The 16,628-nt window shown below is 41.1% G+C and overlaps 1 protein-coding gene across 2 annotated transcripts in view; it reads right to left on the bottom strand.

Annotated features, from left to right (window-relative positions):
* ATP8A1 (ATPase phospholipid transporting 8A1) overlaps positions 1-13,932 on the bottom strand; it is a 237,897-nt gene extending 223,965 nt beyond the window's left edge. For both annotated transcript variants that reach the window (XM_082653094.1, XM_082653095.1), the window contains exon 1: positions 13,723-13,932. In XM_082653094.1, the coding sequence (XP_082509220.1) occupies positions 13,723-13,771 (49 nt within the window). In that variant the 5' untranslated portion in view covers positions 13,772-13,932. The remainder of the gene's footprint in view (positions 1-13,722) is intronic.
* Positions 13,933-16,628: the final 2,696 nt, after the last annotated feature.

The following is a 16,628-nucleotide window of genomic DNA, read 5'->3' as shown; positions in this document are numbered from 1 at the left end:
TAATTATATTCACTTGGAAGTCAACAAAAGGCCAACTCATGTAATGATTCTTTCACTGAACTTTAAACAAAAACACACGAATAAGCCGCCATCTGGGGCTAAACTAAGCCAGTGATTCAGAACTCCAACGCCCTCCCCCAATCAAATCCTGGCTTTCTAAAACAGATGTCCATCTGTAGAGTACAAGTAACATTATCACCTAAAACAGTAAAGTGTAAATGCAGAAATGATAAAGATAGAAAAGAATATAAAATAAAGAAACAATCCCACAAAGTTTGGACACAATACACTTGATCTAAAGGACCGTGGAGCTTGTTTTCTACTCCTCAAAGTTTGAAATAATCATCACAACCTGAAGCAGACCCAGCACCTATCCATGAGGACACAGAGAAATCACACTGGCTGATTTGGGGCTCATGGTAAGTTTTTGTTTTCTGTACATTAACCTGTAAAAGACCTATCAACATCATGATGAGATAAATTAATAATTGTAAACTAAAGAAAATAAACCCCTTGAAAATAACATAGCCACTTTTTTTTTTTCAGAGACTTTTACCAAGTTGTTAAGGTATTTCTTCCAGGTGCAAATAACTATACATATGTAGATTACAAATATAGGATGTGTAAAGAGATTAATTACAAAAGTAAGTAGGTTAGCAAAAACTAGAAAAGACACTGCAGAGAGGCTCATATTCATCAAACTCCCAGAGTAGATATAGCAACAGCTAAAAATAAACTGAATGTGTTTACTCTTCATTTGGTTGTACTGAACTGATGTTTAATTCAGAATTTTAAAGTCTTCAAAACTGAATAACTGAGTATCAACGTATGAACTTTATCATTTCTGAGGGGAAATTTAGAGAAGTGTAATTAGACCCATTAAGTAACTGGGCAATAGACAAAAAATCTACCAAAAAAATATCCATACGCTCTTGGTTTCTTGGTTGGCAATCTACATGACTTTATACAATCTATTCCTCCTCCTCTCTGCAAACAAGGAAATTCAAGGATCTACACCAGTGTTTTTCCATACTACTGCACATCAGAATTACCTGGAAGATACAATATCAGTGCTTGGTCCATATGCCCAATGGACCAGACTGACTGATTCCATTGTTCTGGGATGGGTCCAGGCATCAGTACTGTTTAGACAATTCTCATTTGATTCACTGTGTAGCCAGGGTTGAACACCACTGATGTACACATGACTATAAAACTATCCACATCACACAAGCCTTCCACTGCCCTGACCACAGTGGACACACTCTGTATTAAAGATGGCAGAGTCATTCTTCCTCACGTCATTTCTCTAACCCTGACTCACAAAGGTAGGGGAAAAAAGTTATGAAAGTCGAGTGAGTCCACTTGAGAACATTCATCACACCATTCTGGCATTAATGGTGCACTGAATCCCACTTAAGCTTAAGGTATAAAACGGCACATCAAATTTGGGTAAAATCTATAGAGAGAGATGTTTCATTTCTTTGGTCAGGGATAGGAGGACATGGTCTGATTTTAAAAGTAGAGTGAGACAGACGAGAAGGGGCTGGAAAGGGTCAACTAGTCACAGCCATCAGGATGACAATATGGCAGCAGAGCAAGGGATCCAGGAAAATGGTCATGGACTCAGAACCAAAGAACTCCAACATGGGGCAACGAGCGTGTCCAGAGGAGCTGGCCAAGGGCAACAACGGGGAAAGTGAAAGCAAATGATATTCAAGAGCCCTCGGCAGCCTGGTTTGGTAGTGAAACTCCTCACAAGTGCAGAGCCCTGGAGTCCAAGCTAGCATCAGGGACCCGGGTCTCTTCTCTCAGAGCAAGGCAGGGCCCCCAGTTCTGGAGCTCTAAGTTGCTATAACAAGCATTCAGAGTCACGGAAATGGTGACAGGGTGGTTCAAGTCACAATCCTTAAACTGCTAAGTCATAGTTCCTTAAGGGTCTCCTACTGCTAAGGTTTTCAGGGCTGGGGCAGGGCTACCTCTACATGGGGGTGAGGGAGGGAAAAGGGGAAAAGATGGGCTGCAGATGCTAGAAGGAGATTTCCTCTAAACCAAGTTAGCTTTACTTTAAGACCAGAGTTAGCCACAGTGACCTACACCAATTACAGAAGCTCAACTATTCTAAACTGGTATCAGAACAAACGATCTTTCTGATTCACCCCTGCAAACCAGTTTGCTTGCTTTACTCATGAAGGCCAATATTGTATTATAATTAGGTCTGGCCCACTGAACTGCTTTCCTGGTCCAGAGCCTAGATTGCCTTTGGCTTTCTTAGCAACAGTCTCCGCCTAAATTGTCACCTGACTAACCCAGTCCCATGAAGTACAACCTCAAATGGATCAAGATAAGTCATTTTCAAAGATGGCTTAAGCAAAACAACAGAGGCTCAATTCAAAACAACTACTTCCCTTTGCTCATTCAACGTGTCAATGACCCATGAAGCCAAGTTCTTCAGTCCTCTTAGATTAACAAGATTGATGGCAATGATGTATATAAAAGCATAGTACCCGAAGTTACTATCCTATGTACACACATCTTATGTTAACATTTAAATGAAAACTAATAGGAAGGTAGGGCAGAATGGTTTTTATCAAATCTATTTAAAAAGAATTGGACCAAAACAACAGGCTTCAAAAGATGCCACAATGAACTTACATCAAACCTCTAAATTGCCATGAGGGCTGGGTCAAAAGCAGTATTATCTAAACACTAACACATTTTGTGCGGTTTTATGAGGACACTGGAGAAGGTCTTCTGTTGGAAAGAAGTAAGTTAAAGGCTTAAATCTCTACTTAAGAGAGAAGTATATCTACACATGTACTTTTAATAAGGTTACTTTGAGCCTCACTTCCATTATAAAATGTTATATTCTAAAAAACTCTAGTAAATCCTTACATGTAAGCCCAAGCTAGAAGTATAACCTACAGCTGTGCTGTCCAGTAAGCAGCCGCTAGCCACATGTGTCAAGTGAGCATGTGAAATGGGACTAGTGTAAAGGGAGATGTATTGTAAATATAAAATATACAGCAGGTTTAGAAAACAGTACAAGAAGAGAAGAATGCAAACTATTTCATTATTAATTTTTATATCAGTAACATGATGAAACTGTATTCTGGATATATGAAGTTAAAGAAAATATATTATTAAAATTAATTTCACCTATTTATTTTTACAATGTAGCTAGAGAATATTTAAAAGTACACATGTGTCTAGTGCTTATGGCTCACATTTTATTTCTCTCAGTGCTGATCTAAGACATGAATGCCAATTTGATAATAAGTAGATTTTACAGAACAATTCATTAATCCCAGCTGGTCTAAATTCTGACCCCTAACCCTAGCGAAAAGGATAAAAAAGAGCAATATCTTGACTATTATGTAAGGGCTACGTGAAACCTTAGAAGTAGTAAGTTGGAACCCGAGTCCACAAAACTTCAGCACATAAAAATAAACAAACCTCGCTGAAAAAAGTAGTGTAACCAAAATATACCTGGTAAGTCTAATTAATTGAAAATCTTGTTTAAAAATACTTTGCTTTATGATATATAATTTTAAAACCTACAGAGGTGAAAATTAACTGAAAAACTATTTAAAATAAAAGAATTCAGACTGATGGTCAGTTTCAAAATCAACAGCTTCCACCTTACATGTGCTAACAGTCACAAGTAAGAACATATAATTTTAGAAAGGACCCCATTCACAATATCTTCATAAAATATAAATCATCTAGGAATAAATCATTAAAATGCACAGGATTTATTTAAAAAAACTCTCCCCAGCACATAAAAGAAAAACCAATAAATAGAGAAAAAAACTAAGTTTAAACAAGTTAGTATACGAAAGATGTCAATTCTCTCAATATAAATTTATAAAATTAATGTGATACCAATAAATATCCCAACACATTTACTTTATTCAATGATGCACTCATTGGTTTAAATGGAAAAATAAGCATGAAAATAGCCCTCCAAAATTAGAGGAAAGAGCAATGATAGGACAGTTATGAGGACAATTTTTATTAATTGCAATAAAGGAATTTGATACTAGGGGCCAAAACAGACCAAAATAGAGAGGAAAGGTAAAGAAAAGGGGAGGGAGTTACTGACTCCAGTCCAGAGACTGACTCAACTATATATGTAAATTTAGCACATAAAAGAAACACCTCAAACCAGTGAGGGGCGAATAGATTATAAAATATATGGTTATCATGTCAGATAATTGAGAAAAAATAAAATTAGACCCCTACCTTACATCCATAACAAGATAAATCCCACAGGAATTACACATGTAACTGTTTAAAGTGAAACCTAAAAGTACTAAGAAGAAAATATAAGTGAAAAATTATCATTATCTTGACATGAGAAATATGACACTAAACCAGAAATTTTAAGAAAGAAACTGAAAGACTATACTTTATAAAAAGTAACTATGGGGCTTCCCTGGTGTGCAGTGGTTGAGAGTCCGCCTGCCGATGCAGGGGACACGGGTTCGTGCCCCGGTCCGGGAAGATCCCATATGCCGCGGAGCGGCTGGGCCCATGAGCCATGGCCGCTGAGCCTGCGCGTCCGGAGCCTGTGCTCCGCAACGGGAGAGGCCACAACAGTGAGAGGCCCGCGTACCGCAAAAAAAAAAAAAAAAAGTAACTATATACATGAGAAAATACCAAAAAAAAGTTAAAAGATAAACTATGAACAGTGAAAAGAGTTAATGTCTTTAACATATGATAAGCTCTTAAAATTCAATACAAGATAATCTTCATAAAGGAATGTACAATGAATAAACATTCAGAAAAAAATAGAAATAATTATTAAACTAATCAAAATGCATTCAACCTTATAAGTACAGCAATGTAAACTTAAAGAGTTTTTTTTTTTCTTTTTTTTTGCATTGCATATTCATAAGGATAAAGAAGACTATCTGGTGGTGGAGAAGGGGTAAAGGAATAGGCACTCTTGTTCATTTTTAGTGAGGCTGTAAACTTGAATAATCTTTCTTGCATTTTTTTTGCCCTCATTATAAAAAAAAAAGGTACATACTTTTGCCCCAGAAATCCCTTTTCTCAAAGATTTTCACAAAGAAATAATCAGAAAAGTGTACAACGACGTATAAAGGTGCTTATTCAAGAGTGGTTTTTTTTTTAAACAACTTTAAAGGACCTAAATACCCACCCACAGAGGATTCCTTAGTAAATTATTATACAATAACATGTATAATGCTAAGCTGCCATAAAATTCATGATCCATGCATTCAACAAATAACTACTGAGGCCCTACTAAGTGCCAGGCAGTGCTCTAGGCACTGAGGATAATGAGTAGTGACGGTAGACAAAAAAATTCCTTCCCATGGAGAAGGTGGTCAAAAGTACAATACAAACTTCCAGTTATAAGATAAATAAGTTCTGAAGATGTAATGCACAGCATGGTGACTACAGTTAACAAGACTGTATTATATATTTGAAGTTGCTAAGAGAGTAGATTTTAAAAGTTCTTATCACTAGGAAAGACAGCTGTAACTATGTGAGGTGATGAATATTAACTAATCTTATTGTGGTAATCATTTTGAAATACTATATATACAAATATCAAATCATGTTGTACACCTTAAACTAATATGATTATGTATCAATTATATCTCAATAAAATTAGAAAAAATAAAATTAAAAATCCCATCCTTTGTAGAGTTTACATAAACTATATTTGACAGGCAAGGATGTGGGAAAAAAAGTTTAAAAGTAATGTGGAGTCTGATCTGATTTTTCTTAACAAATAAATATACTTCTCCTCTCCTGGAAAATAGTTGGAATGGATTAAATGTTAACATATATATTAAATGATTGTATTTGGATGGCATAGTTTGGGGTGATTTTTACTGTCCTCTTGACACCTTTTTGCCACGTGAGTTTTCTTCAATGAGCAGGTGTTACTTCTACAATCAAGAGAACAAATTTAAGCTCTTCTATTAAAAACAAAGAGTTACCTGTTCATCTGACAAACATGGAGGGCGACTATATGGCAGGCAAAGCTTTAAGTGCAGAGAATACAGCAGTGAACAGATCACAAAAAAATCGCTCCCTTTGTGGTACTCAGGTTCCGGTAGGAAGATATCAAGCAGGTCTGATTATAACGCATCTGTAGGACATCTCATCTCTAGGTCATAAAATTCATTTAAGTCAACCAATATCTGAGCTCCTACTATGCCCCAGGCAATGTCCTCAGTATATCAGTAAACAAAACAGACAAAAATCTCTGCCTTTAGGGAGCTTACTACCCAGAGGACAAGAGAACTGAAAGATGTGGGTTCCAGTGAGGAGTAAAGAATGAAACTGTTGGGCTTCCGTGGTGGCGCAGTGGTTTAGAGTCCGCCTGCCGATGCAGGGGATGCTGGTTCGTGCCCCGGTCCGGGAAGATCCCACATGCCGCAGAGCGGCTGGGCCCGTGAGCCATGGTCGTTGAGCCTGCGCGCCTGGAGCCTGTGCTCCACAACGGGAGAAGCCACAACAGTGAAAGGCCCGCGTACCGCAAAGAAAAAAAAAAAGGAAAAATGAAACTCTTGCCTTTACTCACATTCTAGTGAAACTATGTGAATAGAGACCCAGGTGGCAAATATTTCATGAACTTCAAAAGTACGCTCTGATCTCTGCAAACTTTCCTATGGCTGTAAGGTACGCAAATGATTCAGTTCTCATTGTTTTTGAAATGATATAATGAAAAAAAAAAGAATGATGCACTATAGACTAGAAAAGCTAAAATAATTTAGTTCTGCCACACTTATTATCTCCAGGATTACACTAAGCAAAATTACATGTATTGGGAATTCTCAAATATTGATCACATGAAGCACCGCTATGTTCACACACCCTCTCTGTGAAAGAGTGTCATGTCAGTTGTAAATCTTTTAACTCATTTCCATGGTTACTTTGGGGCATCCTTCATTCACCACACCTTTTTGTCCCACCATTCAATTAGCTGGCACACAGCAGATGCATAATACATGCTTGCTAAAGGAACAAAGGATCTTAGTCATCTTTTACTTGGACAAATGAAACAGCCTTCTAAAGGTTTCCTTTTAACAATTCTTGCAGAAATCATCTCCATGCTCCTTTTGTTATCTTTTAATTAAAGGAAATGTAGTATTCTTTATAATTACAAACATTTTAAAGGTGCCGTTTACACAGACCAGGCTAGGAAAACAGTCCCTAGGATGATTCCTAGATTTATCACTTAGCACATGTTTTACATAATCAAATGAATGTCTTACATTTTAGCATAATATTCAACAGAAGAAAATGCAAACCACTGGATAGGTATGTGGTTTTTTTGTGTGCATTTCCTTAGTTTCAAATAATGGTCCTAATTTTGTAAATTATGAGCTCTAGAACACCTCTTTTATTCAAGCAAGAGCCTTTGACAATCTGATGGTGACAGTACCTGTCAGTTGCCAACCCAATAACCATTTTCCCTTTTTCTTTTAGGAATAAAACACTGAGTAATGTGCCAGATAGAAAACTCCATTTCCCAGCTTCCCTTGCAGAAGGGAGCCAATGCAAAATAAGCATTAGCCTTTGTGCGGTACTTTGAAGAAAACCCTTTGGTCTCACACCCTTCCTTTCTCTTCCTACCTGGGACTCCTACACAATGGCTGGAACCCAGTAACCAGGTTATGACTTTATGGAAGTTATATACTCAGGATGATGAGGCAGAAAGACGTAAGGAGCCCATGTCCCTTATGACTTTATGTAGTAGACATAGCTCACCTGGACTGCCTTCATGTTAGTTTTACAAGACTGAGAAAAATTCTATTTTGTGTAAACTGTTATTTCAGTCCCTGTTTCTAGGATTCCTAATGCTGAATTCAGAGACTTATTTGATTTAGCTGGAGTAGAAAGTGAAGAGACCTGTAATTCTTAGCCTTCTGCTTTATCTAGTCTTGCGTTCTGGCAAATTTATCTACTATCAGGGTTTCAACTCTTATCTCTGAACTTGAGATTCCCATTTGATTTTACCCATATCTAATCTCCAAATTTCAAAGTATCCTCAAAACATGTCCATTTGGATGTCCCCCAATCACTTCAAAATTTGAATGTATATCTTCTCCTACTGTACTGACCCTCTTTCTCAATTTCCTTATCTTTTAATAGATCTTCCCAATCAATCAGGTTCAAGACTATAAACCACAGTTCCTGAAAATGTTTCACCTGCACCAGAATATTCTGGGCAGCTCATTAAGAATGCAGTCCCATGGCAGATCTACTCAACAGAATCGTCATGAGGCAGCCCAAGAAACCACAGTTTTAATGGGATACCTGGGATCTTGTAAACATTAAAATTTGAAATTACTGTTTCAGAATCTCCTGCGGTATATTCACTATATCACTATGTCCTATGACGTGACCTTTGTCACCTCATTTCCTACTCTTCTCCCCCTCCCTGTTCCTTTAACACTCCTCTCTCCTGTCTTGGGGCCTGTCTGGAACATTCTTTCCCCAGATTCCCACCAGGCTTCTTTCACCTCCTCTACCTCAACTTTTCAATGAAGGCTAGCCTAACCAACCTATTTAAACTTGCAATTCATCCACCAACCTTATGTATCTTACCTTTTCTTTATTTTTCCCACAGCACTTACCACATAACAAAATCTATAATTTGCTAATTTTTTGTGTTTTCTTTGTCTCTTGCCTCACTAGAATGATAGCACTTCCAGGGCAGGGCTTTTTCTATTGTTCGTTCACTGATGTATCTCAAGTACCTGGAACGGTACTTGCAGGAGTTCAACAGATATCTGTTGGACACGTTAATGATTTACTGAGAAATATCTCTAATTCCTCCCTTCCCAGTGTCACTGCTCCACTCCAATACTAATCCTGGCCTTTGTCATTTTTAGACTTTTTTTTAAAAAACAACAGAGTGTATTTACAGTGTCATTTCCTCCAAACCATCCAACATACTTCCAGGCTTATCTCTCTAAGACACTGTTTGGGGATGTCACTCCCCTATAATGATTTGGCTCCTAACTGGCCCTGTTAGAAGTATTATACATTGGCCTCATGCTTGCATGAGAATTGAATTAGATGAACTTTAAGATCCTTTTCAGATATTTGATTCAAAATCCGAATGACTCATCTTGGCATTTAAAATGCTCTGTAATCTAGAAGTATTTACTTATCCAAATTTACATCCTATTCCTTCCAAGTTTCCCTTTGTTCCTGGCCAGTTTCTTTAAGAACTCTCAAATAAGCCACGGTCATGTTCACTGCTTTTTCAATTGGTTACTCTCTACCCTCAATGCCCTCCTGACTACTGAAATAGATGGCATTATCTTGGAAGCTTGGTACTCAGACTGTGACCTGCAGGCCAGCATCACCCAGCGTTACCCGTGAGCTTGTCAGAAATGCAACTCCAGCCCTACCCATTTAGAAGCTGCATCTAACAAGATCCCCAGGTGATTTGTGGGCATCTTAAAGTTTGAAAAGCACTGCGTGAGCACTCATTTCAAATCATTTCTCAATGGAATGTTTGCTCGGCAGACCTCGTGTTCTTATGTCTGATCTGCCACAGCTCTTTGTTACCCATAGCAGGCACGCTGTTTAATTAATAACATCCCCTGTTAGACTATTTATTTCTTTTTTTAAAAAAAATTAATGTATTTATTTATTTATTTTTGGCTGCATTGGGTCTTTGTTGCTGTGCACAGGCTTTCTCTGGTTGTGGTGAGTGGGGGCTACTCTTCATTGTGGTGCGCGGGCTTCTCATTGCGGTGGCTTCTCTCATTGTGGAGCACGGGCTCTACAGTGCAGGTTCAGTAGTTGTGGCGCACAGGCTCAGTAGTTGTGGCGCACGGGCTTAGTTGCTCCACAGCATGTGGGATCTTCCCAGACCAGGGCTCAAACCCATGTCCCCTGCATTGGCAGGCGGATTCTTAATCACTGCACCACCAGGGAAGTCCCAGACTGTTTATTTCTTATTTCATGGAAGTTCTTTCCCCTCAATTTGGTTATAAATAGCTTGCACACAGAACAGCCATGCATCTGGCCAATCTGAATGCAGGGAACAGAAGCCCATTCAAGTCACTTCAAGGAAAAAAAAGAGCCTGTTCTAAGGCTACTTGGGAACTGGGACTAAAAGAGTCAGGAGGGAGGTGCTCCAGGGACTGGCCACCCTCTCTCAGCGTGTGTCTCTCCCCCTCATTCTCTCCATCCAGTTCACTTTCTCTCCTATCTTCCTCTCTTCACGCAGTTTCTGTTTCCTCATACTAGCAGCATTCACACAACCTATTACAGCCAGCCATTCTCTCCTCTACCAGCCTATTCTCCTCTGCCCCTTTCTGCTTCAAACTTCACTCTAAGCCTCTAAGCTTAACTCTTCCCATGGGAGAGGTGATCACCACAAAGCATCTTTCTGAGCCAAAACACAAGCTTACAAGTGTTTGAGCCACCTATGGATTCTCTGCTCTTGGGTCAGGAGCCTGCCATGGTCCAACCAACTGAAGCCAAGGACGCTGCTGTTCAGAACAAGGCCTTTAGGCAGCAGGAGCTGTCAAAAGAGACTATTCCTTAGGAAAGAAAAGTGTGGGCAAGGCAGGCAATGAGCCACATCGCCAGCCCACAGGGTCATTATTGATTCTGTCCTCACCACAGTCCAGAGCAAAATGCTGGGCACATAATAAACTGAACCAACCAACACGGGGGGTAAGGGTCATTCACTAAGTGCCACTATGCCCCTGACACTGTCCTGGATGCACAGGGAATACAAGGATTAAATAAGAACCAGTCACTGTTTTCCAAAGCTGTTAATTCAGTGTGTCACTGAACTAGCTACTTGACCTTTGACACGTACCTCAACCACTTGGGCCACAGTTTCCTCAACTATCAGATGGGATCATCTTCACCAATCTCCAGGAGCACTTTAAGGTCCTATAAGGTAGTCTTTGTAAAAATGCTTTGAAAAATATACATGCCAATCAAAAACAATACTGTAGCCTCTCGGTACTTAATGAAATCCTCTCATATGGCATAGGTTTTACATTATTTTCTGGTCCTTTCTCTTTTCCCATTTCCCATGATATAGAATCCATCGACTGCTATTATTTGAAAGAACAATCCCAGTATTACCACTATATTTTCATTACCCGAATGGCTCACTCAAATGATGATTAAGAAAATTCATTCACGATTGTCAAAAAGACAACAAACAACAAGTGCTAGTGAGGATGCAGAGAAAAGGGAACCCTCATGAATTGCTGGTGGAAATGTAAATTGGTGCAGCCACTATGGTAGTGTGGAGGTTCCTCAAAAAATTAAATATAGAGCTATCGTATGATCCAGCAATTTCACTCCTGGGTATTTATCCAAAGAAAACAAAAACACTAATTAGAAAAATATACGTATCACTATGTTCATTGCAGCATTATTTATAATAGCCAAGATTAGGAAGCAACCTAAATGCCATCAGTAGATGAATGAATAAAGAAGATGCAGTGTGCGTGTGTATGTATACATATAATGGAATATTACTCAGCCATAAAAAAGAATGAAATCTTGCCATTTGCGACAACATGGATGGACCTAGACGGTATTATGCCAAGTGAAATAAGTCAGAAAAAGACAAATGCTGAATGATTTCATTTCTATGTGGAATCTATAAAACAAGTGAACAAACATAACAGAAACAGCATCATAAATACACAGAACAAACAGGTGGTTGCCACTGGGAATTGGAGTAGGGGGTAGAGACACAGGTGAGGAAGATTAAAAGGTACAAACTTTCAGGTGCAAAATATGAGTCATGCGTATGAAATGCACAGTGTGGGGAATATAGTCAATAATTATTCAATATCTTTGCATGGTGACAGATGGTAACTAGACATTGTGGTGATCATTTTGAAATGCATAGAAATATCGAATCACTATGTTGTGTAACATAAATTAACATACTATTGTAGGTTAATTATACTTCAAAAACAAGCCAACCAACCAACTCATAGAAAAAGAGATCAGATTGGGGGTTATCAGAGGTGGGGTATGGGGGGAGGGGAAATCAGATGAAGGCAGTCAAAAGGTACAAACTTCCAGTTATAAGATAAATAAGTACTAGGGATGTAATGTACAACATGATAAATATAATTCTTTATACATGAAAGTTGTATGTTATATATAAAATTTGTTAAGAAAGTAAATCCCAAGAGTTCTCATCACAAGGAAATTTTTTTCTGTTTCTTTAATTTTATATCTATATGAGTTGATGAATGTTCACTAAATTCATTGTGGTAATCATTTCATGATGTATGTAAGTCAAATCATTATGCTGTACACCTTAAACTTATACAGTGCCATATGTCAAATATAGCTCCATAAAACTGGAAGAAATAAATAAGAAAAAAAAGAAAATGCACTTCACTCAGAAGTGTAAAAAAACGAATGTACACATTTTTACTGTGTACATTTAAAGACAGCACTATCATTTATTCAATGTGCATCTATGAGGTGCCCTGTATATTTTTTCATTATATTACAAATGACAATAAGAATGTACTAAATCCCTAAGTAGGACACAGGTTAGTTTTGACTCTTGTGTGGCCTTCTCCCCAGAGCAGTTTCACTGAGTACTTCCTAAGTGCTGTAATCCGAAAATCATAGCTACTAGAGCTCAGAGCCCCCATTTTTAACATGGGGGCTCTGAAGAGGAAAAATAATAAAATGGCCTGTTTCAAACCCCTATAATCCAATTCTCCTAAAATCTGTATCTTTTTTCCTAACATCACTTTACCACTTGCCAAACATTAAAGGGGGGAGGGGGCGGGGGTGAAGGATGGACACCAGTGAGTGATGTTGTGAGAACATGAGCCACCCTTTACAGGATTCAAGTATGGGTTTATGTGACACAAAAATAAAACAAAGCTCCAGATATGCACTATTTTGGCTTCGCTATGAACAAAATGAAAACATATTTACCAACTGACTGCCACATGCTAGGCCGGATGCTGAGGGCTCATCAGAGGATGAAGACAGCGTAGGCCCTCCAAAAGCTTACTGGCCTTTACCCTCGGGCATCTGTTGCTCATTGCTCACAAGTGTAGCCATTCAACATCTGGCCCCGGGTGGAGCAAAGAAAACAGCTTCCACCTTGCTAAAAAGTCCGCTCAGCTGGCCAAAAGGCAGGTATCAGGTAAAGGGAAAAACAAAACCTCAGACGGGAGCTGGGTGAGACTCCGCTGCAGGAGGCGGAACTGCAGAGACTGTAATGCACAGCACCGGCTGAGCGCCCAAGCCCAATTAAGGCTCCTCCCGCTCGGAGAGGCGAGGGGCTGTGGATCAAAGGATCCTGCAACCTGGGAAAGGCAGATTCAGTTCCCGGGGAGCCGTGATATGGGGGCTGCAAAAAGGTGGGCGGCTGGCTGGCGCTGTGCTCCCTAGAATGGAGAAGCAGACTGGAGACAGAGTGGTTTGTGCACTAGTGGGGAGGGAGGTGGGCAGGGCGAGAGCGCAGAGACCCAACAGTCACGCTGCAGTGTAAAGCGAGCCTTGGGGATCCCTCCGAGGACACCAATTTCGGGGCTCTGCAGCTGGAAAGGGGTCTGCACTGATGGCGGCGCAGGGAGAAGGGTTCGCAAACACACACACACACTCACACTCTCTCTCTCTCTCTCTCACACCGCCTGACCCTCGGCTGGCCCCGAGCCGCCCCCGCGCGCGCTCCGCACCCAGCTTCGTGCTGCGGCAGCTACTCACCCTCCGCGCGGGAGCGGATCTCCGACACGGTCCTCCGCATGGTGGACATCGCGGCGGCCGCCGCAGGTGGCTCTTCAGACCAGACTCTGCACCTGTCACTGCGCCGCGCAGGCGGAGGATCTGGCTTCCCCGCGCCGAGCGCTCAGCAGCCGCGCGGGCCCAGCCGCCCACCCAGGGCAGTGCCGCTGCCGGGCGAGGCCCTCGCACACCGGCGGGAGAGGGAGGAGGTAATGAAGGCGCCGGCGTCCGCAGAGCTGAGCGAGCTCTGCCTGCAGCCACCGAGGGAGCGGCGAGGCAAGGGGCGGAGGTTCGGCGTCTGCGTCCGGGCAGGGATTCTCAGGACGCCCACTCACTCGCACAACTGCAGCGCTGCGGGGAAGGCGGGAGAGGGGCGGGGAGAACGGGAGAGGGGCGGGGAGAGACTCCGGAGAGCCTCCTGCGGCCCGCCCTGCTTTGGACCGTACCATCCCTGAGTGGGGAGAGGCAGATGCCGGCCTCTTCCACCACAGGCGCCCTCGTCCCTCCCCGTGGCTTCGGCTCTTCCTGTCTTTTCTCAATGCTTTTCTGCTTCTTCCAAGGCTTGGCCAGAGAGGAAGGGGTACTGTGGCTCCTGCATCCTTGCAAATCCTCTCCCGCCACCCTCTAGTTTTAATAACAATGGAGTCGCCCGTGGTGCGGAAGTGGGGTTGGGTCTGAGTGGGCTGGAAAGCGGCGAAAAGGCCTGGGGCGTCAAGGGCTAGGAGCTGTGGCAGGGCACTGCGTGTTGGCCACCCCCGGATGCAATTCTAGCCTCCGTGCGCCGCCAACAGCCCTCGCGACCTGAGTCGCACCTGCTCACTCGCCTGGTCCACGAGCAACAGGTTCTGAGGCCGGGGTCCTCGGGCGCTGGTGGCTCCTCCTGCCCATGGTGCTCATGTGCGTCTGGGGCCGGCCTGCGAGTGGCCGTGTGCATCCAGCTAGTGCGTGTTCTGCAGACTGACAAACCTCTGGACTTGCAGTAAAGTCAACTGTTGGGCCAGGTGCTTCAAATTTTGCTTTTAGTCAAACATGCAGGAAGTTGGGAGGCGTAGTTTTACCTGAAAAGGGGAGAGGGAGCCTAGTATAAAGTTCGTAAATACATTAAATTTTAGTTTGCCCCATATCCTACAAATAAGGGTAACTTCGTTACCTTTTATTTTGTATAAGGAGATCTATGCTAACAAGTTATCAGAACAAGTACGGTAGTTTTTATTTATTGTTGATTTCATCTTTAAGTTAGGCTGTAAGGTTTTATATATTGAATAGATCGTGGCGAGCCGCTGAAATGGCGAGAAAGGAATAAATTGAGTTGGAAACAATTTGCTGCTTCTCTCATCTTGTGCTCTTCCTCCAGCACTCGGTGGAAGAGGGCTTAACGTGGAGGCGTTTATTGTGAACTTCTTTCAGATCCTGAAGGGAGAGATCTGGAAAGGTTTGAACAGAGAGATAAGTGATTATTCCCAAGCCTCATGAAAAAATAAAACCTGCTGATAGCATCTTATCTCCATTTGTGGTGTTTCCTCTGTCTCCTGCAGGTAGCGTTTGCTAATCAGAGTCCTGCCCTACATTAATTCTGAGTCAGGTGCTCAGTACATATTTATGAAGAACCCACTCTACTTGGCTCTGATTCGGAGGCTGGGATTAGAACAAAGAAAATGTATTTCCAGCATTCATGAAACATTGCAGGGTAGAGCAGGACTCAAAGGTGTTTATTTCAGTGATGGTCTTGATTTACAAGTATGGTCTTCTAAAAGTAAGAAATGAACACACAGCCTTTTCAGGACAGTCATCACTGGCCCTTTTTATTCCTTTCCAGGTCCAGGATCTCCTTGTATAAAGCAGACTCTCTCTGGCTTGATGAACATGCATCTGAAAAAAATTAAAAGGGTAAGTACCACAAGGAAATAGTTTTAAAAAATCAGCTCTAAAAGTTAGTGAACAGAAACCAGAGAAAAATGCAGTGCTTTTGTGATTAACATTTTAGATAGAATTTTATATAAAGCCAGAACCAGCTTCTATTCAAAATCAGTGCACAGCAGCATACCAGTATTTGTAATTCCTATGGACCCTGAAATGAAGTTCAATTCTGCTTATTTACAGATAGTAATTAACTGGAGTTCCAGAGATTACCTCTGTTTTCTATAGACCAATCTATTTTATATATGTCCGTGTGTCTGTGTGTTTCCCATTAACAACCCATCGGCAAAGTTGACAACATACATCATTCATACAGGAAATGACAAGAGTCTTTCATACAGAGAAGAACATTTCATGATATAGTCCATAGCTCACTGTGTGTCCTTTCCCAAGTTATGCTGTCACTTTATCCATAATGGCAAGAGTATCCTACCGAACTCATTTCTGTTTTGTTTATTTGTTTTGTTTTCCCCAGTTTTGTTTTTTAACATCTTTATTGGAGTATAATTGCTTTACAATGTTGTGTTAGTTTCTGCTGTATAACAAAGTGAATCAGCTATATGTATACATATATCCCCATAATCCCTCCCTCTTGCATCTCCCTCCCACCCTCCCTATCTCACGCCCCCCAACTCATTTCTGAAAAACCATTCATTTATGATTGTTAGAAAGCACACATGTTTTTATTGGTTCAGAACCCTGATTGAAGTTGAATGTTGTACTAATCTGCATGTGCTTGATTTCAAAGTCCTCTCAGATCTCCTCATCTTCCATTGCACAGTGCGCTAGCCCCTGGCAGGGAGCTCTGGTGCCAGCAACATGACCTTGTCACAGAACCTGTAATACAACTCAGATGTCAGCAAGATCGTTTAAAAACATTCAGGTCCTGCGACTGCACTGTTGATGGACCTAGAAGGAAGCGGGTTATTCAAGAATAACTTTAACAAGGGCCAGGTTTTATCCTCCACAAA

Source organism: Grampus griseus, assembly GCF_964374135.1.
Source record: "Grampus griseus genome assembly, chromosome: 4".
Taxonomy (NCBI): Eukaryota; Metazoa; Chordata; class Mammalia; order Artiodactyla; family Delphinidae; genus Grampus; species Grampus griseus.
This window is presented reverse-complemented; position numbering and strand designations above follow the sequence as displayed.